Here is a 23,134-nt window from a genome sequence, read left to right on the forward strand (position 1 = left end):
TCTTCATGGGAGTGGGGCTTTCTCGCATGCATTTGGGAGAGCGAGTGGTGTGATTAAAAAGGCACCACGCAGACTAAGCAGCAGTATTTCATGAAATACGCTGCTTACTCCGGTGACGTGTTTTGTCTTGAACATAACACAACTCGGGGGGGGGGGGGGGCATTTGCGCGTATTGTTGTGAAGTTGGCTTCTTTTGCAATATTTTCAAGTGGTGCCAAGAAGACATCTGGGACCTAAATCCGCATCGAAAGTGTGGTTATTTTATCGAATTGTTTGTTATGGCGAACAAAGCCCTGTTTTGTACGAGTTAGATATATGCGGGTAGAACTGTGTTAGTTCAGAGGGGTCGACTACACAGCCGCTCTTGTTAGGAGTGCTGATGATTCGTTTATACTAAACTTTTTTCTTGGTTCGGGACAGTCCAGACAGGGAAGATAGTGAAAGATAGGTGAAATCTATGTGCAGACATGTGTGCTAGAAACTTGGTTGTTCCAATGGGGACAATGGTACAGAATCGTTCTTAAGCGTGCAAAAGTTCCGCTGCTGTATAGCTTTTACTGACAGCGGAGTGGCTTCATTCACTCCCTGTTCTTCAGCAGCTCGAACACCTTCATTTGCGTGCTCTTTGCCCGATACACCGAGCGGATTGAAAGCCACCGAAGCGTGACCTCGTACCTTCGCTCAAATAAGTGATGAAGAAGTTCTAAAGGTCCTGTACGGCTGGCACTGGTATAATGTCCATTGCGTATTAGACGGTAAGCGATTCGGAGTTGCGTTGTACTTGGCTAAATTACTACATTTTCGGCAAAATTACTCGCAATTATCACGAAGCGCGTCAAGAGAAGAGCCATCAGCTTCAGGGCGATGTTGTTTGTGAAATCCTTAAAATTATATTGGGTGGAATTTAGCGAGATGTATCACCAATCGATCCTTTTACTTCGTACAATTGGCTTAACGCAGCTTTCGAAAAACTGGTTTCTTTCGCATTCGCAACGCACTGCAGTGCTCCTTGCGGTGAATACGGCAGCAAAACAAAACAAAACAAGTAATCGATTACGCTACTTGGGATGTGGTTGCTTCAGCGCAAGCGGACAGTTCCTCGCGACTCCGTTGTCTTTTCTTAAAGACCATGCCACATGAGAGCAGACAAATGCCAACCTAAACGGTTTTCAAGCCAGAAGTAGGTCAAGGTGTGATTGAAGTATCAACACTCGTGTGGCCTACGTACCTTCTACCAGCCATAATATTGTCTTCTATAATAAAAATTAAGGCGGCTTCGCTCTAGGGGTGACAAACCGGAAGCACCCTTTTTTGTTTCTTTTTGTTTTTATCCTCCTTTCCTCCTCTTTATTTCATCTCTTTTTTCTGTTTTTTTCTGCGCTTTTTTTCTTTACTTCTATTCTAATTCTCATTTTTCTTCCTGCCTTCTTTATTTCGTCCTCCCTCTTTTCATTTCTCGCTTGCTTCCTCTTTTTCATTTTTATACGTGGTTTCGCCTGCGTTACTCTTCGCCAAGCGACGACAGCCCGGCCACCTGAAGGACTCCGCACTTAAACGTTCCGCCTTTCATTGACTGCGAATGACACCCGCCTTGTTGCTTGAAACCATCACTGCTAGATAGCTAAAACATGATTGGAGTGAGGCGCCAACATTTTTCCGTCAACTATATGAACACCATACTGGAGGATTTAAGATGCGTCTTGTTAATTTCCAGTGCATGATTGTATTGACACTTGTTGGGGCACAGCAGAATCCGCGGAAGGACATAACAGTAGTATTAAAAAAAAGAAGAGTCGTATTCCAATAAAAGTTCATGGAAATAAGAGATATACGTTCTTTTATGGCTTCCTTAGAGTTGTATTATGATGAAGTTGTTCCGTAGCTCTTTTTTGTTTTTTTTATTAGGTCGTAACCCCCTGTCTCACAACCAAAAGAATTTTGTAAAACAACACTTTGCATCCTTGTTTTCTGTTTGTTGTGTGTTTTGCTCAACCTGCTTGCTATTTTTGTACGCAGTATTTTATAAATTGGCAAACTAACTAAATAAACAAATATACACGTCACGCACAATATCTACGAGACATTTTGTAATAACGTGGGTCTATTATCCTAGATGCAAAAAAACTAAAAAGGGGCTCTTAGGTCAGCTGACACATATTAAACAGAGGAACAGTGAATTGAATAATACCACCAATAACAAATGAATTAATGACTAGTACTAAAGCTCTGCACAGGTCACTGATGTGGGCACTCAACAAAGCATTACAGCAGCGAAAACGATAATTAAAAGCGTTATTGTAGGTTGTGGTGGAAAGATTCTAAATAATTAATTAAGAGGACGGGCATCGGCACCAAGGCAGTTTCCTCTGTCTCGCTTCTTATTAATACTAATGTCACACGACGCACTACTCATTAAGATTAGGCCGGATCGAAAATATATCTCTCAACAACAATTGGCTTTCTTCACCATTTTGTGTAAAGGAGCCAATCACGATTAAATGAATTCTATGCTGATCTGACCCGATCGCAATCAAAAGTAACCGTGCGACACCGATATTTTTTAGGGGGCAGTGTGAGGGCTTTACGGCACTTAGAAGCATAATTTATTTAAAGTCGCATGGGTCTGCTAAGATCCTATACATTATTTGCAGTCTTGATTAAGGTTGCATTTCTAGAACATGCGGAATTGTATTATAAGCTAAGGTAGTGTATTTTAACGCAATCTACTACAAAGAGGGCTGTCATAAGGAACGTAGTGTGCTTGCGACAATCTATATACGGCTCTTCAACGTACGTCTAAAATGCAACTACATGAGTGTATTTGTAATTTATCCACACCGATTGGAATACGAGCTCCACTGCCGGCTATCTAACTGGTGACTTCACATGGAGCCGCAGAAAATCATACGCTCTCTGTCACCACAGCAGGCGAGGCGGAAAATACCTACATGAGAAGTGGAACTTTCCAAGAAGCTAATTAAAAATACTTACTAAGTTCGTTAAATATTATCTTTAAGGCACATATCGTATCGCAATAGCGAAATTGAAGCACAGCTGCCTCGCAGTCATATTTAATAAAATCTGATCTTCTGAGGAACACTCATACGAACATTTTATTGCTACTCACCGGGAAGCTCTGTCAACAGTGCCACAAATGACCACAATTTTCTTAATATATTTTGTACGCTTCAATGACAGCGACTTGTATTGCTCTTTTATTTATTTATTTATTTATTTATTCACAGAACAAAGAAAATCCGGACGCGCCACCAGCAGAAGAGGATGATAAGCATACGGTGGAGCAAGATCCTCCGACCAAGTATAGCTACATCCAGGACGCTTACAACAAGATGTATGCAAAGACGATCGGAGAGCTAATGCCTACGGTCAGTGTGCCACAATATCAAGTACATCATGTGATGATTTCTATTTCACGGGATGCAGTAATGCGCCTAACTGTAAAAATGGCTATTCTTGTCACGGGCTGCGGCATAAAAGTGCACTCTCTAGCTTGTCGCTTTGTCTCTCTCTTTCATCACCTTGATCCTTTGTGGTGTAGCGAGTCTGGCTTCAGTGTACTAGTGAAAGTGTTCTCGGTGTTGTGTTGGGGTTTCGCCAGTGCGGCAGACGCGGTGACGTGTAGGTGGCGTGGGCAATACAGCGGCACCGTGCCACGGACATGTGCGGCGCATGGAAAATGAAGACGTTGGTGGGCAATCGCATGTGTCAGCGGATGACTGCAAAAATATTTCATACTTAAATTTGTTATATTAGTTAGTTCTAGCTTATATTAGTAGTATAATAAAGAAAATGCTGACAAAATTCACCTATACTACTCTTCATATCCCCTGCATTGGATGTGAGCCATCAGAGAAGGAGAAGAAAAAGAAGAAGAAGGACCGTGACTATTTCCAGGCTACAAACAAACCAATTACAAGGTGGCACGGTGGCGGCAGAGGATAAAATGACGAGAACCAATCACAAGGTGACACGCCAGCGGGAGAGAAAAAGAGAACGATGATGGACTAGAACTATTAGCTCATGTAATCAATTATTGGCCGATCCCCCTGAGTGGGTATGAGTCACATTTGAAGGCATCATCATCATCATTTAATGCGGAGAGTCTCACTTCGACCGCACAGAGGAAGAGACGCTGGCGTCAGGGTCTGTGCCGCCGAGCTTCGGGTTCGAGTACAGAGGGCCTGACAGCGTCTGTCTCCAGACGTCCATGGAAACGGCCGATCCTGGGGACGAGGTGTTACCTCCATCCACGCAGCTGAATTGGGCAGCCGAACCTCCGTGGCGAGCCGGCTTCGCCACCCCGTTTGCCAGTGGAGACCGGAAGAAGCCAGAGCGACACGACGCTGGTGCCAGGGGTCGTACTGTCGACCTTCGGGAGAGAGTACGAAGGACTCGACAACGTTGAAGGGTCTTCGCAACCAGTCGCTCACGGTTTCTGCTGCCACCTGCTTCACCCGTGCCGACCAAGCACCTGTTTTCTTCCTGGGGCCGACGTACGTGGACAAGAAGATTGCAGGCCTGCGTGCCTGGGACCCTCAGTCCACGACGTCGCAGCTTGCCTGCCTGCCTGCCTCCTCGTCCACCCACGAGCGCTCGTGCCACCAACTCAACGTCTCCGCACCGACTGCCCCGTCCCGGCCAACGCAAGCGTCGCAACATCTGGTGACATTGAACTTTTCTTTGAACAGTCCGCGAGACTTGATTGTCAAGATATCGTCGGTCGCGGTAGTTCTAACGTGTCTTTTTCTGTTTGTTCCGATTGCTTGTTTCTTTTTATATTTTTCCGTGTGGTCATAACGTTTTGTGAGTGTGAGTTGTTTAGAAATGCCTTCTTCCTTTCCCGGTTGAGTCGTTGCCTCAAGTGAAAATATACAGAACACAAAACATACACAACAGCGAACCACACACGTGTCCAGGTTACCTCTGTGCCCGTCTTATCCCCACGTCGCTCATTCTTGATCAGTGCCTTAGGCAGTTACGCGCACATGTTAATGAGAGCGGGACCAACCAATATATAGTAGGTTGGTCCTACTCTTAAATTATCTCGCTAAAACAATGAAAGCTCACATTACTTTAACACTTGAGTATTTTTCGGCATTTTTCGAGAAATCGTCGTCCCCAAACTGCAATCAACTGGGGGACAACAATGACCTGAACAGTGTCGGAGGCTATATAAACCGCCATCTCTTATTCAGCTCTCGCTGACTTCAATAAGACTAGGGAAGATTTTATACTGGTGGTAAATATGCTTTCTGCGACAACCGAGGCTTGCCGTACGCGTTATCCAGGTGCGTGCAGACCCTTAGAAAGCGTTTCGCCCTGGAGGACATAATTAAAGATTGAGGGAAAACGACACACTAAGCTTTTAGTGTAACATGTGCCCTCATTCTTCGTCCGCGTCGTTTGACAGAAAACGCTTTTCAAAAGACAGAACCAACTCGCCAAGATTGCCACTTTCTCCACAAACCCATATATGTGTTTGTTGAAGCAGGCTTCACTGCAATTAGAAACTTTGTGAGGAGAAGCCCGCTTCAAAACTCAACTTTTTTTTTTTTTACATGCCCGTGGCCGAGAACACTACCGTAGCAACTCTGAGTCAATAAACAGCTCAATGCTATACCCCTGTTTCCCCATCAGAGTTCAGCGCCACCGTATCCTCGTGCCAGCGCTCCGGTGGCCTCGAGTCCGGACGAAGTGCCGCGGGACGACGTGCGCTTGGAGCGCGTGTTGGGTGAAGGAAACTTCGGTCGTGTGTGGAAGGCCACGGCGTACGGACTCAACGGCTCCAAGAGGTCCACGCCAGTCGCCGTCAAGACCCTCAAAGGTACATTGAGCTTCCGTATTCATAACTTCTCTGGCATACTTCTTCGCGCTGCTGGTGATGTTGGCTGTGCGCAATCAGCGTAAGTATTCTCAACAAGGAAATGTAAAGCCTGCAGCCATTTTCATAACGTGCACGTAGTATAGTTTTCTTGCCTGTACTCTATCACGCAGCGTTCCTGATAGAGGGCGGGAAAAATGTGAGGCGTCATGACACTTTCTCCAGTCGCAGACCTAAGTTCTAATTTTCGCATTTCAGACAGAGAGGTGAACGCGTTGTCGCATAATATTCGACAGGTTTAGAGCTGTATTTGACAGTTACATGCGTGGGCTTGTGGTACTCTTGCATTATAAGAAAAAAATAAGAACATCTAAAGCGGGGGAAAAAAAGGGCTGTGCCTGGCGCCCTGCAAATGGCATCGACATCAACTACGCGCCCTCCGTTTGTGTTCCTCCGTCACACGTGCTTCTGTACGCAAAAACCTAGTTGTCGTGTAGTGTGCAACATGAAAACATGAAGAGACCAGTGCATTCGTTACCATTGATGACAACAAAGTTTAGTACAAAGGACAAATTCTGAGGCAACGAAAAGACTCCCGAAAACGTCATAGTAGAGTTCGCCATTAATTGTCTTCCTTGGTAAATCTGAAATCATCGTGCATTTACAATAATTCTCTGCTGTGTTTCCTCATACAGCGCTAATATTTATCGAACATCGAATCCGATCGACGACCTATTATTCAAGGATCTCTTGAAAGGCTCAAGATGTTGCTGTAGTGTTGTTACTAAACGTTAAATTTAGGATGACTTATGCAAATTTTTATCCGCCTGTTTTAGGCGAAAAAAATCCAATTTTTATTAGCGACCAAGCATGTTTACAAGAATGCAAATACTTCTTAAGTATTTTATTACTTGTCTTAAAGTTTTTAACGCATCTTTTTTCCGGACACTTGTCCTTTCAGAAAGCGTTTCTTCTGATAAATAGTAACCGAGAAGCTAACAATGATCATTAAACCCTCAGTCAAGCTATGACGGGCTACTCCGTATGCAAGACAGTAGCGAGGCGTGAATCACACGCCATTTAATAAATCATGTGCACTTCATAGCAGCTGCAAAAATATTCCGAGACTGCCAAAATATTGCACGGATGGACAACAGTGCTTGAGTAGTGAGGTGGAAGTGTTTTCTAGGTCGCTCTGTTTGAGTGAAGAAAACAGAAGTAACATGGTGAAATACCAGTATTGCATGGTTCCATCTTCTTTCACATATGAGCATTTTTATGCGACATCCTTTCTTCCTTGTTTTTATTACTAACTGCTTATGCATGAAATCCTCATACTCTAGCCATAACCAGTCCCAAAGTGAAAGATTCATTCATTCATTCATTCATTCATTCATTCAAGCTTCTGTGTTCTGAAGAACACCTTTGATAGAATAAAGAATGGCGATGCTATGTGCTTTTGTCTTTTCATTCTTACTTGCGTATGCAAAGAATGAAAGCAATGAAGCCACCATGCTAGTTCGTTATATATAGCACATAAAAAATAGCCATTGGGCCTAGTATAATCCTGGTATTTAAACGAGGATTTGCATTGTGAAAATGCAAAGATAGCGTGGTGACCGATGAGGAGCGATCATCCGGTGCTGAATAGCAATTGAGACACTCTGATGTGTTTTGTTTTAGGCCAACCAGTAGGTGTAGCTTCTTTGAAACGCCCTTCAGAATGCTACATTTCAGAAGTACCAACACATTTTGACTTTTATTTTAACTCGCGTGTTTTGTTTAAAGATGATCTTCATCATTAGCCTGACTGTCCACTGCAGGAAAAAAGTCTCTCCCGTGTTCCGCCAGTCAACTCTGTCCAGTGCTTGCTATTGCCTCTTTAAAGCCACAATTTTCTTAATCTCATCTGGCCCCCTAACTTTCTGTCTCCCCCTAAACCGCTTGCCTTTTCTGGGAATCCAGTCCTTACCCTTGATGACCAGTGGTTATACCTACTACGCGCTACATGCCCGGTCCATGTCCATTTCCTCTTCTTGATTTAAACTATAAAATTCTTAATCCCGGTTTGTTCCCTAATACACTCTGCTCTCATCGTGTCTCTTAAGGTTACACCTACCATTTAACTTTCCATCGCTCGCTGCGTCGTTCTCAATTTAAGCTTAACCCTCTTTGTAAGGTTTCTGCTCCATAGCTAAGTACCGGCAAGATGCAGCTGTTATATACCCTCCTCTTGGGGGATAGTGGCAATCTACTAGTCATGATTTGAGAGTGCTTGCCAAATGTGTACCACCCCATTCTTATTCTTCTAGTTACTTCAATTTCGTGGTTAGGCTCCGCGGTTATTACCTGTCCTAAGTAGACGTAGTCTTTTACAACTTCAAGTGCACTATTACCTATATCGAAATGCTGTTATCTTCCCAGGTTGTTGTACATTACTTTCGTGTTCTGCAGATTAACTTGAAGACCTACCTTTCTACTCTCCTAGTCTAACTCCGAAATCATGAGTTGCATTTCGTCCCCCGAGTTACTCAGCAATGCAATGTAGTTGGCGAAGCGTAGGTTAGCCCCGCCGCGGTGGTCTAGTGGCTAAGGTACTCGGCTGCTGACCCGCAGGGCGCGGGTTCAAATCCCGGCTGCGGCGGCTGCATTTCCGATGGAGGCGGAAATGTTGTAGGCCCGTGTGCTCAGATTTGGGTGCACGTTAAAGAACCCCAGGTGGTCAAAATTTCCGGAGCCCTCCACTACGGCGTCTCTCATAATCATATCGTGGTTTTGGGACGTTAAACCCCACAAATCAAATCAAATCAAATCAAGCGTAGGTTACTAAGGGAGTCTCCATCAACTTTTATCCCTAACTCTTCCCATTCTAAGCCCGTTCCCATTCTAGCATTGGGGAGATTGTATCCTCCCTACCTTACGGCCTTCTTGTTTGGTATTTTGTTGCTTTCTTTATGGAACAGTATGGTGGCAGTTGATCCCCTGCAGATTTCTTCCAGGATGTTTATATATGCTTCGTCGAGCTGGTTTCGCGGGAGTTCGCAATTTCTGCATGACTGCTGATATTTCTACTGAATCAAACGCCTTCTCGTAACCTATGAAGGCTATGTATAGTGGTTGGCTGTATTCTGAGCACTTCTCTATTACCTGATTGGTAGTATGAATGTGGTCGATTGAGAAGTAGCTTGTTCGAAATCCTGCTTGTTCCTTTTGTTTATTGAATTCTAATGTTGTCTTAATTCTGTTAGTATTTACCTTTGTAAATAGCTTGTATACGATGGAGAGCAAGCTGATTGGCCTGTAATTCTTGAAGCCTTTCTCATCTCCTTTCTTATCTATTAAGATGATGTTAGCATTCTTCTAATATTCTGGTACTCTTCCCGTCAGGAGACACTTCGTAAACAGGGTGGCTCGTTTTCTAACGCAATCAGTCCTCCATCTTTCAGCAGATCTGATGTTACCTGATCCTTACCAGCAGCTTTGCCTCTTTGCATGCTCTACAAAGCTTTTCTGACTTCTATCATTACTGGTGGGATGCCATCTGGGTTACTGCTATTTACTATATAATGATCGGGGTTGTCCCGGCTACTGTACAGATCTCCGTAAAACTCCTCGGCTATTTTGTATGTCTTATTCACATTGGTAGTTACTTTGCCTTCCTTGTCCCTTGGGGCATATATCTGGTTTTTGCCTATCCCAAGTTCCCTCTTCACCGCTTTGTCACTTCTTCCGTTCTTCAGAGCATGTTCGATTCTCTCTACGTTATGCATTCTTGCATCGAATACCTTACGCCTATTAATCAAGTTCGAAAACTTCGCCAGTTCTATTTTCTCTGTTGTGTTTGAGGCTTCCATACTATGACGCTTCTTAATGAGGTTCTTCGTCTCCTGGGACAGCTTGCTAGTGTCATGTCTAACTACCGTATACCTCCAACTTCCACTGCACACTCCGTAATGATTCTCGTCAAATTATCATTCATTGCTTCGACGCTAAGGCTGGTTTCCTCAATAAGAGCTGAGTACCTGATCTGAAGCGAGACTCTGAATTCCTGTACTTTCCCTCTTAGTGCTAGCTCATTTATTGGCTTCTTGCGTAACAGTTTCTCTCGTTCCTTCTTCAGTTCTAGACAAATTTGAGACCGTACCATTCTATGGTCACTGCATCGTATCTTGCCAAGCACTTGCACATCCTGAACGATGCCTAGTTGTGCACTCAGTATAAAGTCTATTTCATTCCTACTTTCACCATTAGGGCTCCTACATGTCCACTTACGGTTCCCTCGTTTTCGCTAGAAGATACTCAAGATCCGCAAATTATTGCGTTCAGCGAATTCTACTAATAGATTCCCTCTGGCATTTCTCGTACCGATGCTATAATCTCCTACTGCCTCATCTCCAGCCTGCTTCTTCCCTACCTTGGCGTTAATGTCGCCCATAGCATACTATATTTTTACCTTATTCATTGCCGATTCCACGTCTTCATAGATGCTTTCAACTGACCCGTCATCATGGCTGGATGTAGGCACGTAAACCTGTACCACCTTGATCTTGTATCTCTTATTGAGTTCAAGTATGACACCTACCACCCTTTCATTAATGCTATGGTATTTATCTACGTTGCCAGCTACATTTATGTAGATAAGGAACCCCACGCCCAGTTCTCTTTTGTCAGTCAAGCTACGATAGCAAATGACGTGCCCATTCTGTAGCACTATATAGGCCTCATATGTCCTCCTAACATCACTTAGCTCTATTACATCCTATATAACACCCTCTAGCTCCTCGAATAGTACAGATTAACTTGCCTTACTAGATAAGGTTTTAGCGTTAAACATTGCAGTGTTCAGGTTCCAAAAATCACAGGGAGCCACAAATAAGAGATAACATCAAGAAACAACTGCGCTGGGTATTTCTGAAGACTAAGTGCATCTTTTCTAAAAGCAGCTCGAACTATAGAACAAAATTTTTATTATTGCATATATAGTAGCTAAATGTACCGGAGGAAAAAGAAGCAACTGACAAACGCAATGTAACCGCGTTCGCCTCGATGGATCAGTGGCTAGGGGGCTCGGCTGTGGAGCCGAAAGGTGCGTGTTCGATACAGGCCGCGGCGGTTGCATTTAGATGGAGACGAAATGGTAGAGGCCCATGTACTCTGCGATGTCAGTGCACAGTAAAGAACACCAGATGGTCAAGATTTCCATTGCTCTCCACAATGGCGTCACTCTTATTCACATTTTGGTTTTGGGACGTAAAAAACACATATTATTATTGCGATAGCCACATATTCTTATATATTATTGTAAAGGCAACTATATGGACAGGACAGTTTCGGCTGGATTGTGCTGCTGGTGTCGACGTGGGCGTCGATGTCATGCATCATATATGTATACTTATCTATATATATGGAAGCGCAAGAAAGAAAAAAAATAGAAAAACAAAACACTCCGGCACGCAGACTGAACGGGGGAACTCTGCATCGTGAAAGCGAGGCGTTAATCACTGAGCACCCCGGAGCACGTCCTCCGCCATTAAAACGGCAAGCTATTTATATCTACCGCTTACTGCTGCTCACGAGCGTCTCGGGGGGAATTGTATTTTCAGCATTACCAGCAAGATGGCGCAATGAGCGCGCGTCGGCACATCGCGTGGCGGCGCCCGCTTTAATCTCCCACGCGCACTTAGCCCCGGCTTAGAGAAGGAGAGCGACGCTTCCTCACGCGCCCTTATCTCGCGGTGGCGAGAAGGGGAGAATCGTACGCCTTGTCTCGCCTCGGGCTTCACCTGGAACGATTCTGCTGTAGTTACCGGGTGCACAAAGGTAACTGAAATCATTGCAGTCTCCGTTTGCTAGAAGCGCGCACTTTTCAGACACAGCAAAATAACAAATGAGACGCTTATTGACGTGCATTCGTACGTGTGAGTACGTTTCGTGCATAATTTTTGCGTGAGAAACACGGGGCACGTCTCGATTTGCTTTCCATTCTGCGCGTGACCTTTCAATTTGGTGCTGTCGCGTTAATTTCTTCACTTTCGCGGCAAAGCTATGACTTTCTTTATTATCAATGTAACCGCGAGAGCTTTTGTGTTGAGCAAAAATAATCTAGATATTCGGGACCATTTGTTCTTATTCATATTCTTCTATGCGATACGCTTTGTTTTCACGTTTGATTCAATTTACACGACAGTCAGCACGCAAAGGCTCTCGGATATTACGCGACATACTTCAAGAAGGAATCTTCATTCGTCGAGAGTGCCTCAATTGAATTATAGCTGGACGAAGGCAACAAGATTGGTACCTCATTTCCATGGAGATACCGCCGCAGGTCAACACGTGCGCAGCTCTGGCAGCTCTATGTGTATAAGAATTTTTCTACCAATACCAAGAAATACTGCTTAGGCCTGTGCCACTAATTCCTGAAATGTGTAAAGGCAGTCGCGAGTAGAACTGTGCGTGCTGTAACAGGGTACGTACTCTAGCATGCGGACTGATTCGTGAAAACACGTAGTCCTGACGCGCCATTGGTTCACCTTCAAACAAGACCACCTTCCCGATTCATGAATGTGGCTTTTCTGCAGAGTACGCGACCAACGAGGAGAAGAGAGACCTTGTGCGCGAGATGGGGCTTATGAGGAAACTGGGCCAGCACCCGCACGTCGTTCGCTTCCTGGGATGCTGCACACTCGACGGTGAGAACACCAGCTGGAGCAGAGACCGCTCCTTCTTTCGTTCTTTTAGGGCCTGTACACGCACTATCCGCACAGCTGCACCGCACGGGCAGGGATACCTGCTGCCCGTAACCGGAGAGTGAAAACGCGTCCAAAATTTGTCCCTCATGTGTGCGAAAAAACTCCCAATTCGTATGTAACACATTTATTTGGAAGCCTCACTGATTACCCCGGGTTCATTAAAAATTAGGAAGGCGAAAAACGCCTTATTGACTCATAAGGTAATGAATTATTGTGGTCTATATTCGGTGATACTGCTGAGTGTAGACCTTGAAGCAAATAAGGAATGAAAGCACGCAAAAGTATTTCATTCCTAAAAGTAACTTGCACCTTTTTAGCTCTGCCAAGGACTGAGAGGCTATGGAGAACCAAAGGCATAATGCTTTAGCTTGAGTGCTGTCCAACAATGTAATTTTGACTTAGAAGGCTCACACAGAACGCAACTCGCCCACCTATCTACCTTATTACAGAAAGCAAATATAATTTTTTCTTTGATGCTTTAAGTACATGCAAAATGTGTCCATATTTTGGCTACGTCTTGAACTTTAAGCACATTTCATTCGTGGGCCAGAAGTGGTTTCAAATGACTTTTTTTTTTGTTGCAATATACACTTACCCTAAGGCAAGTGTATATTGCAACAATATACACGACAACATAGACTTGCCCTAAGGGAAGTGTATATTGGCAAGTGTATAGAGCGATAAAATAAGTGTTACGAATTCCTTCGGCACGTCAGTTTTAATACTGCTCTTCTCCGTATACAGAGGAAAGTCAGAACTGGCTAACCTCCTCGCCAACCTTTTCTCCTCTTTCTCCTCCTCCTCATTCTCTTTCTCCTCCTCCTCCTCTACCTGATTTCTGTGAACACTGAAATAATGAATATAAGAGTAAATTTCCGTATAAACACAATGGTTATACGTAAAAGCCAAAGAGAAGTGACGGAAGTGGACTACGCTGTTTTACAGAGAAGCAGATTGACAGAGGTTTTGAAGGTGACCAATTGAACAATCAAATGCACGAGTATAAAATTATCACTATACCGTGCTCGCACACTCTTAACCTCCTTGGTCCCAGAGTTTGTTTCGGCGCCAGAAAAGCAAACGTTAAATAGGGGATGCAATAAAATTTTTTAGATAAGACAGGTTTAAAACTATTTACTCTCTAGCGGCGAAAACAGCCGTGATACGCCGCACTTTGTAAGCGCATTCGCAACTGCTGCGTGCGTTAGTCTTTCCATGAGCGTTTTACGCGATGCGATAGCGACACTTCGAGTCTTACACAACCCACCACTCCAAGCAACGCTGCCGCGTCGCCAGAAACGCGATTAGGGTAAAACAAACATTGTCACCATCATCCTGCTGCGGTCGGCTCACGCATGCTCGCGTAAGAAACATCGCTATCCGTCTTACGGAAACGCGTTTTTTCATATTCTAGCGCTTTGAGCAATCCCAAACGAGGTTGGGGAGAAAGCTGATGGCTAAATTCTTAGCATACCATTAATTCCCTTAGTGTGTGCAACCTTTTTTTTAGCTCTCCGTTACGGTGTCTGACTACTTGCATATGCTACTTGCTCAGGTCCCACGTGAGAAAGTTCTGGGTCACAGCTGAGTGGTCAGAGAGCCGCGTAACAATTGTAGTTCATGTACTTTATTTGCGCGAATATCACATAAATACACGCAAGGCTTAAACATCATAACAAGCATAAATTGCGCAAGGCATAAATTACCTTACGACCGGCATGATCACTTTCCTACTTTTCACATTAGTGAATGTGCAACTGTAAATCTAAAATTTTAGGCCAACATTTATAATATTTCAAGGACATATCGTAGTCCTCGATGGTCGGCCCTTGCAGAGAGCGACTGAGCCTTTAACCACGTTAAACGCAGTTGCTGAGCAATAAAAAGTTTTCTTTTTGTTTACGACAGTCTTCCTTGGGATATTTAAACGCAAACATTTTCGTCTGTATGATTGTCTCTTTGTGTGTTGGAGCGATTCCGCCCCCAGGCGAAAATTTAGCCCCTTGCTCAACGCCCACCCATCTTGATCTAGTGGCTGCGTTCACACTAGTAAACACTGCCAACCACACAGCAAATATTACGCATATTTAGGGCGCATCGTAAATATTCTCAGCTTTTTGTACGTCGCGTTCTTTCTGACGGATACTGCATTAATGTGGTACGAGAATCGGGAGAAAACGCTAACGACGTGGGACAGATTTGTTTCTGAGATTAAAGAGCGTTTCGGCGACCCAACAACAAAAAAGAAATGAGCAGAACAGACGCTAATGCAACGCGCTAAGTGCCAAGTGAAACTTACACGGCCTACACTGAGGAAGTAATAAAGCTATGTGGGATCATTGACTCCAGAATGTCTGAGGAAGACAAAGTCGGGCACATCCTAAAAGGAATCGCCGAGGATGTTTACAGTTTCCTCATCGTGAAGGACACCATGACATCTGTCGCCGATGTCATTCGCCATTGCCGCACTTTTGAGCATTAAAGACGAGGCGCATCACGCCGAAGTTTTGGCAGGCTAGCCCATGTGACGACTATCGCGAGTATAGACAGCAACCAGGCGTACAACAGATAAAATGGGGTGAAGTTTGTTGTTTCATGTTTCGCCGTGTTGTAGGCGTACGTGATAAAAGGCAGCACTTCATTCCAGTTCTTGTGATTGGAACAAACGTACATGGCAAGCATGTTGGTCAGCGTTCTGTTTGTCCGTTCAACGAGGCCATTCGTCTGCGGATGATACAGTGTGGAATGATGAAACTGTCGATTCCCGGCTGCGGCAGCTGCATTTCCGATGGAGGCGGAAATGTTGTAGGCCCGTGTACTCGGATTTGGGTGCACGTTAAAGAACCCCAGGTGGTCAAAATTTCCGGAGCCCTCCACTACGGCGTCTCTCATAATCAAATGGTGGTTTTGGGACGTTAAACCCTACATATCAGTCAATCAATCAATGATGAAACTGTGTCGTGCACATGCGTAGTAATTCTTCAACGGCATCAGCAGTGAACTGACTCTTGTAAATAAAGCCATTTCATCACAGCTCGCTGTAACAATATATAAGTGCTGGGCAGTGTGCTTTTTATTTAGAAAATGCATAGGTTGCGTTCGACAGTAGTGGACGCAGAATTTCAGGCCTATCACATTCTACTGTAGACCGTCTAGTATTGGTACTCACTGAAGGTTTGCTAGCGCTGGACATTAAATTGACACTTCTGAAGACCGAAGTGTCTATTACGCTGCGCTTACAATGCGACGCTATGAACGAAAAAGCGGGTGTTTCCTATAGGCTTCGCTAAAACACCACGAGGCCCGCACTGAACGCGAAGCACTGTCACAACGAAAGCTAGAAGAGCGGCCTTTCAGAGCCTTTTTTTTTAACACTCTTTAAGTATCTGCTGCAAGCACACTTGCAGCTAGGGTACCCCTTACGCCATTATTTATAGGCAGGCATTCACTATGCCATATGCTTCGTCAGTCTTCAGAAAAGCGTGGTACCTGCTGCGCAATTTCCAGAAACTTAGTGCATTTTTTGTGTGATGTGGCTGACGACAGTGAAGAACTACGCCAGAAGCTTTTGTAATCCCCCCGATTCCCCACAGTGGGTATGCACCACACTTAATAGGAGAACAAGACCATGCTTTTGTAAAGGGTTGGAGCATTCGACGACCCACTCTTTGCGGCGCAATTTGCATTATCTGACACCTGGTTGTTTCTTTGTGTTTGTATAACGCTTTATTACTCGTAATAACGTGATTTCTTTCCCGAAATCAAAACCTGCCTAGGGACAATTTTCATGGGCGTTCCAGGCACCGCCATGACTCGGTGGTGGAATGCTGGGCTGGCAGGCAGGGGACCCGGGTTCGAATCTCATTACGTTCTTGATGATTTTTATTTACTAACTTTTTTTCTTACTTCGTGCGAAAGTGTTTACGGACCCCTGCGGTGGCGGACACCTGCGGCGCGCACGCGGCCCATGTGTTGAAATCTCATAACAGCTTTCGCTGTGAAAAATCAGGAGCTTCAACTAAAATGACCCAGTGGCTCTCTGTTCTGCAAAACTTTGTGTCTTCACATTGCCTCCAGGTGGCACTATATCTCACATAGCGCCCCCAGGAAGAAAACTATCGTCTTTGACGTCCCTTGCAGCAAAGCACGGAGATACGCAGCCAATTTTTTGTTCTGCTTCTTATAGTCTCAACAACATTGCTCGTAGAAATTAGTCGGAAATAACCTAGGTTGGGTTAACATTCCCCTCTTCCTGCCTTAAGGAGTGCACATTAGGATTAGGGTGATGTAGGTGGCTGGCGGATATAACCTTGCGAAATTCACAGGCAGTTGCCCTACCTGGTTTTTATTTTCTGATCGTATTGAACCAATGTCACTTTTAAAGCGAACCGCGGGGAAATACATACGTCAGTTTGTATGCCAATTGTATTGACCTCCTCCGAATATTCTTTTGGTCTTTGCAAATGAAGAGAAACGACCACGAAACTTATCGCAGAGGCCGCAAAGCTAGTTTACAGCGGGCTTGTGTTGCTGTTAAACTTATTTGCACTTCTCCAGGACATTAGGAAAGGAGGATGATGAAAAAGGAAAGGCAGAAAGATCAACCAGACGCGCGTCTGGTTTGCTATCCTACGCTAGCGAAAGGAGATTAAAAGATGAAAAGGTAGAAACATAGAAAGAACAGAACATATACAAGATACGCGTGAGCTTAAAGTACACTGCTGCGTTCAACTGTCGTGGGCGCAGAATTTCAGGCGTATCACGTTTTACTGTAGACCATCTAGTTATGGTACCCACTCAAGGTTTGCAAGTGCTGGACAATAAATTGACAATAATGGGCAAAACAATTTTTCGCGTATTCATCAAGTACTATTCCATAATTCCGAAAACACTACTCTTACCACGAGACGACGCTTGGTGAGCGAGAAAACATCAGAAAATGAATTCCAGGTGGAGACGCCACATTGAGATTTTCGCACCAAACACCGTGACGTCATAAACTCTAAAGGCATATACTGGGTCATACGTAGCTTCTAATTGATTAAAATGAAGTACGTTGTTATCTGTGGGTGCCATAGACCTAGCATGCAAAGTTTCATGAACTTTCATTGTGCAAATGCCACGAAACTACGAAAAATATACTTTGAAACTTGTTACGTCATGCACAGATATTTGTGCGCGAAATTTAAAAATGAAACTTCAAAGTTGATTTTAATTGCTAATAATGAACTTATGATAGTAAGAATTGTTACATTACAGTCTTCGAAGGGCAGTTTATTAATCTAAACCAAGTTATTGTTTCTCTATTGTGTCCCTTTTAGTCCAGTGAATACTTTAGAGCTTCGGGTAACGACATAAAATGTAATGGCGCAATTCCCGCAAAGATAAGCCTATAGAGCTTCCTTCGCTTCTTATCCCTTTCCTGCCTAGGTAGCGTTTTGATTGTTCCCACTGCTTTGACGATATCAAAAAGAGCACAAGGCAGTTTGCTGTTGGCCTTATGTTGCTCGACTCTTGTGCAGAACCCCCGTTACTCATCATGGAGCTGGTTTCGCGGGGCAAGCTGCAGTCATTTCTGCGCGAACACCGTTCCCAGGGTGCGTACTACAACGAACCCGAGGACGACGGTTGCCTGGGGCCACGAGACCTGGCGCAGTTTGCCCTACAGGTGGCGCAGGGCATGGACTACATCCACAGGAAAGGGGTCAGTATAGCAGAACATGCCGGTTGTCTATGTGTGCACACACCAACCAGTAACGTAGCCAGGGAATGGCACACCAGCCCCGTACCCCCCCTCCCTACTTTTTCCCCATACGTACAGAGCGAAATACCCTTACCCCCCTCCTCCCGAAATAAATTTCTGCCTGCGCCCATGACACGAATACCACCGATAAGTCTGCGACACACAAACGACTATATTCGGCAGCTTCGTCTCCAGCATCCCAAGCGCTATACTTCGACTGCGAACGGAGGGTGGAGTTCCCTATGCTTTTCATACGTGAGCCACTTTTGTTGTTGGCAATCTCCATTTGTTAATATTATTCCCTATTTACCAATGGCTGACGTTTTATTTTACGAGCAATCTATGAAAAAATTCTCCATTATTATTCACCCGTATGCAGCTCGTGAGTGCAAGGAAGCAAATGCTGATTTCTCAGAACGACAGCTTCCCGGTTGTCTCAACATATGTTGTCCTAGTCTAGGGTTCAAACACCGACTCGAATCAGGACAGATCAAACGGCTAGATCACATTTCATTGCTTCCATTAGCTTTCCTTCACACTGTGGGATTCCGCAAAACCCAATTTCCACGAGCGATCTATGTATAGTGCCAGAGCGTTTTTGTGAACACCAACGTCGAGGACATTTTCCGCACACACTTCTCTTACTGTATGCGAGAACGACGTCCGGAAGAACGCACGGGGGCGCACAGGGTAGCGCAATTTTATGGCGATTGCATCGGGGACAACTGCATTCGACCATGTCCATCGGATATCCGGCCGACCAGAGGCGCGGCCGAGCAGCATCCGCTACAATTAAAGGGTCGTGTGGCGTTTCGCCAGCAACCTCGACCATGACCCAATGGCGGCAACATTGATGGCCCAGCTTGTATGTGCCACTTGCACTGGCTTGAGCACCGCCAGCCAGGCCGCGCAACATCGTTCTGCTATTAAATAACGTACAAAAAGCTAGAGACACAGAGATGTCCTACTAATCTGTAGATGCCACTCTCGGTTCATGAATGCGTGCTAAGCAGGTTGAAATCACTGTAATACACTGTAATCTCTGTGAATGCTGCAGAAAACAAAGCTTATTTCACAGCTAATGAGACATCGGTTTTATGATCACTCGAAAAGCGCATTATATGCTTAGAATTAAAAAAACGAGAAAGATTTTATTGTATCTCAACTAGCGCAGCTTCGAGAGAAATATCGTGGGTCTCAAGAAAATCAGTACGAAAGCGCGCAGTTAAGCACCATCATTCAATGAGATCCGATGAAAATTAATGCACACAGAGTAACTAACACAATAATATGATACTAAATGTTCCCCGCAAACTGTTGGCCTCTCTTTATAAATATATGTTAAGCCATCGCTTAAGCAGGCAGAAACCATGTCATTCTTCCGAATAATACGGGGACCAGTCAGCGGAAGGAGGAGATCTCGGCAAAGAATGGCAGACGTATGGAGCCAGCGGCGTCACTGTGTGTATTCAAATTCAAGCAGCATAAGCTGATATAGCGGCACCGAGTACATTAACAAAGAAGCACCGTACTTTAAACGTCTTCAAATATTATACACCACTTCGGTATCTTTGATTTAGTGGCCCTCTCTACACTCGAATTAGGAGAGTCCAGCACTTTCTTTGGTTGCATCGCGTTCTTTGAGTTGACTTCGTTCAAGGCCGATTCAGCACAAATGCAGAGTTATCCTGCACTCGCCCTGATATTTACAGAAAACGCAAGTTGCTTTTTCACCGCACAATGAAAGTCTTGTTGCACCAGCGGTGGCGTATACTCTGTATGTTCACGGTCTTAAAATCCATATTTTGCAACATGCAGATCATCCACCGTGACCTGGCCGCCCGGAACGTGCTCGTGGACGAGCACAGCCAATGCAAGGTGGCCGACTTCGGCCTGTCTCGCAGTGTGCGCGATTCCGAAACGGACGTCTATCAGCAGAAGTCCAAGGTATATGACCGTAGAACAAAACGTGGCGCAAATGTAACACTGCTATTCGTTCATTGCAGAACACCACGTCGCGTTTTGTGGCTGGAAGTATCAGAAATCAATTGTCGACACTTGATGTTACGTTATACGTGTAACTATCGCACTGCTTCGTGCATATGCACAACACTTCATTCAGTGAGCATTGGCTTGGACACAGAGCATAGAAAAGTCCACTTCGGTGGAACAGTGGCTAGGGCGCTCGGCTGTTGACCCAAAGGTCGCGAGTTCGATCCCGCCCGAGGTGATCGCATTTCGATGCAGGCGAAATGGTGTAGGGAAATGATGGAGGGAATGGAGGCCCGTGTACTACGCGATTCAGTGCACGTTAAAAGACACCAGATGGTAAACATTTCCGGAGCTCCCTACTACAGCGTCCCTCATAATCATATTGTGAATTTGGGACGTAAAACCACAGATAATATTATTTAGAGCATACAAAAAGCTGTATGACACCGTTAGACCAGTGCTCTGCCGGTAAAGTGCGATATGTTTCTAACATGTGTACCCAACATGTCATAATATACTTCGTAGAAATTTTTATGAAGTTATCTTGAAACGACTTCATCTATGTTTCACAGCATTCATAGTCTCCAAGTTAGCCGTGAATATTTGCTCTTGAAAGTTATTCTTCAGATACGTTGCTAATGAGTGACATATCATCTCCTTGTCCTGTGGAGACAGAGGCTTTTTGCTCCATTGTGAAAGTTTTGGCATGAATTATGGAGTTAAATCTTAATACTGCTGCTTAAAAGCGGCAAAAACATAAATATAAACGTCAAGCGCAAAAACAAATTGACGAAACACAGGAAAACAAGTAGACAGGACTTTTGCGCTCGACTTTAGACATGCACCAATTTGCCCAGCAACGCATCTTATCAAGTTAAAAGCGGCAGTTTTGTTGTGACTCTGACTCTCTATATAGGTACACGCAACAAAATTAGTGGCAAAGTCGTAGAATGTTTACATTCATTATGAGGTGCAATTAAGATAACGATTTCCTTATGGTCCACTGACCTAACAGATCTTTATTTAAATCTTTATTTAGATGTTTAATAATTTAAATTTATACCGTTGACGGCTGTGCTGTCGGCATCGCGCATTGCACATGTGTTGTAAATTATGACTTCGAAAATTTAGGCTAATGCCAAATCACGCCTGAGCAAGAGGGCAGATGCCACGCACGCCAAATAATAATAATAATAATAATAATAATAATAATAATAATAATAATAATAATAATAATAATAATAATAATAATAATAATAATAATAATAATAATAATAATATAGTAATAATAATAATATAATAATAAACTGAAAAAGCTGGTGAAAAACGCTATGCCAGTGGTATCCTAGAATGTAGACCAATGGGAACATACGGTGCAGCTCCACGCTTACGCACCGCTTAGATCACTCCTAACATGATCTGCACGGATTTTGTATTACCTAAGTGTTTTCACAAACTCCCAACTGTCCACATTGAAGTGCCGCTGAAGGCAATTAATGTGTGTGTGTGTTTTTATTTTCTCTCGCTTCTTTTCTTGCGTCGCAAAAAGGGTGCGCTACCGGTGCGGTGGATGGCCCCGGAGTGTCTCTACCTGCAGGTGTTCACCACAAAGTCCGATGCGTGGGCCTTCGGAATCCTGCTGTGGGAAATCGTTACGCTGGGTAGGCATGCCTATTTCATTCTTTTGCTGGCTTGCAGCAGTACATGGCGGGGGGAATACACAAAGAATGTGGCCTCATTTAGGTGCGATTTTCAGCAAGAATATCCGCCATGTGACGGTCGCAGTGCCAAAAAAAAATCGAATGAAGGTCGCCGAGGAGACCAGCTGTCGCGGCATGATTCGTCACATCTCTTCTGTTTGACCTGTAGTGTGAATCAAGTTGTCTCGCTCTGAGCCCGAGAAGGCGCTAGGAAGTGGAGCCAATCATAGCTTCCTAAAATTAACTATAGGAGACTCTGGCTCTGCAATCATTCAACCACCATAGGAACAGTGGGTGTATAGTACACGGATCGGCCTGGTCTTCGTGCTTGAGGCTGCCGCGCCGCGGTGGTATAGTGGCTAAGGTACTCGGCTGCTGACCCGCAAGTCACGGGATCGAATCCCGGCTGCAGCGGCTGCATTTCCGATGGAAACAGAAATGTTGTAGGCCCATGTGCTTAGATTTGGGTGCACGTTAAAGAACCCCAGGTGGTCGAAATTTCCGGAGCCCTCCACTACGGCGTCTCTCATAATCATGTGCTGGTTTTGGGACGTTAAACCCCACATATCAATCAATCAATTAACGGCTTCAAATGAACTTGTGGCTTTGTTCATGGCTGTGTTTTGATTTTCTTTCCAATAAAAGAACAACCCGTTGTGAGCTTCGTGACCCAATTTGAATGGGCGAGCCTAAAAAGTTGAGGTGTTGAAGTGCAACTGCTGAACTTTTGCTGATTATCGTATCGTGACAACGCGGTCACGCGAAGTCATTCGGAGCCGCAAGAACGATGATAAGACACATTTGTGTACTACCCATCATTCCCATACTGGCTGAAGTGCCGTGCGTCGTAGCTCCTATGGACACTAATGCGGCAGAGTTCCCTCTAGTGTACTTACAGGCAGCGCCTCCTCTATTTTATCATTGCAAGCCAGACCCGCCCTATCAGCCGTTCACCACCATCTCCTCTAGCCCTTTCCTACTCCTGCCCATCGCCTAGCCTTCATTAGTGCTTTGTGGTCATGGGGGAGAGAGCCCATTATGTAGCGCCTCATGACGGAAATCATATGAAGTAATTTTTTGTTCAGTTGCATACAGATCCGTGGGGCGG

At 44.6% G+C, this 23,134-nt stretch overlaps 1 protein-coding gene across 2 annotated transcripts in view; it reads left to right on the forward strand.

Annotated features, from left to right (window-relative positions):
* Positions 1 to 23,134, forward strand: part of LOC119161507 (uncharacterized) — a 61,675-nt gene that overhangs the window by 34,283 nt on the left and 4,258 nt on the right. Inside the window, exons 4-9 of one of the 2 annotated variants that reach the window (XM_037414025.2) lie at positions 3,246 to 3,386; positions 5,659 to 5,845; positions 12,421 to 12,531; positions 18,114 to 18,295; positions 20,153 to 20,281; positions 21,876 to 21,987. In XM_037414025.2, coding sequence (XP_037269922.1) covers positions 3,246 to 3,386; positions 5,659 to 5,845; positions 12,421 to 12,531; positions 18,114 to 18,295; positions 20,153 to 20,281; positions 21,876 to 21,987 — 862 coding nt within the window. The remainder of the gene's footprint in view (positions 1 to 3,245; positions 3,387 to 5,658; positions 5,846 to 12,420; positions 12,532 to 18,113; positions 18,296 to 20,152; positions 20,282 to 21,875; positions 21,988 to 23,134) is intronic. The other variant, XM_075879132.1, reaches the window with a different exon arrangement.

Source organism: Rhipicephalus microplus, chromosome X (genome assembly GCF_043290135.1).
Source record: "Rhipicephalus microplus isolate Deutch F79 chromosome X, USDA_Rmic, whole genome shotgun sequence".
Lineage (NCBI taxonomy): Eukaryota > Metazoa > Arthropoda > Arachnida > Ixodida > Ixodidae > Rhipicephalus > Rhipicephalus microplus.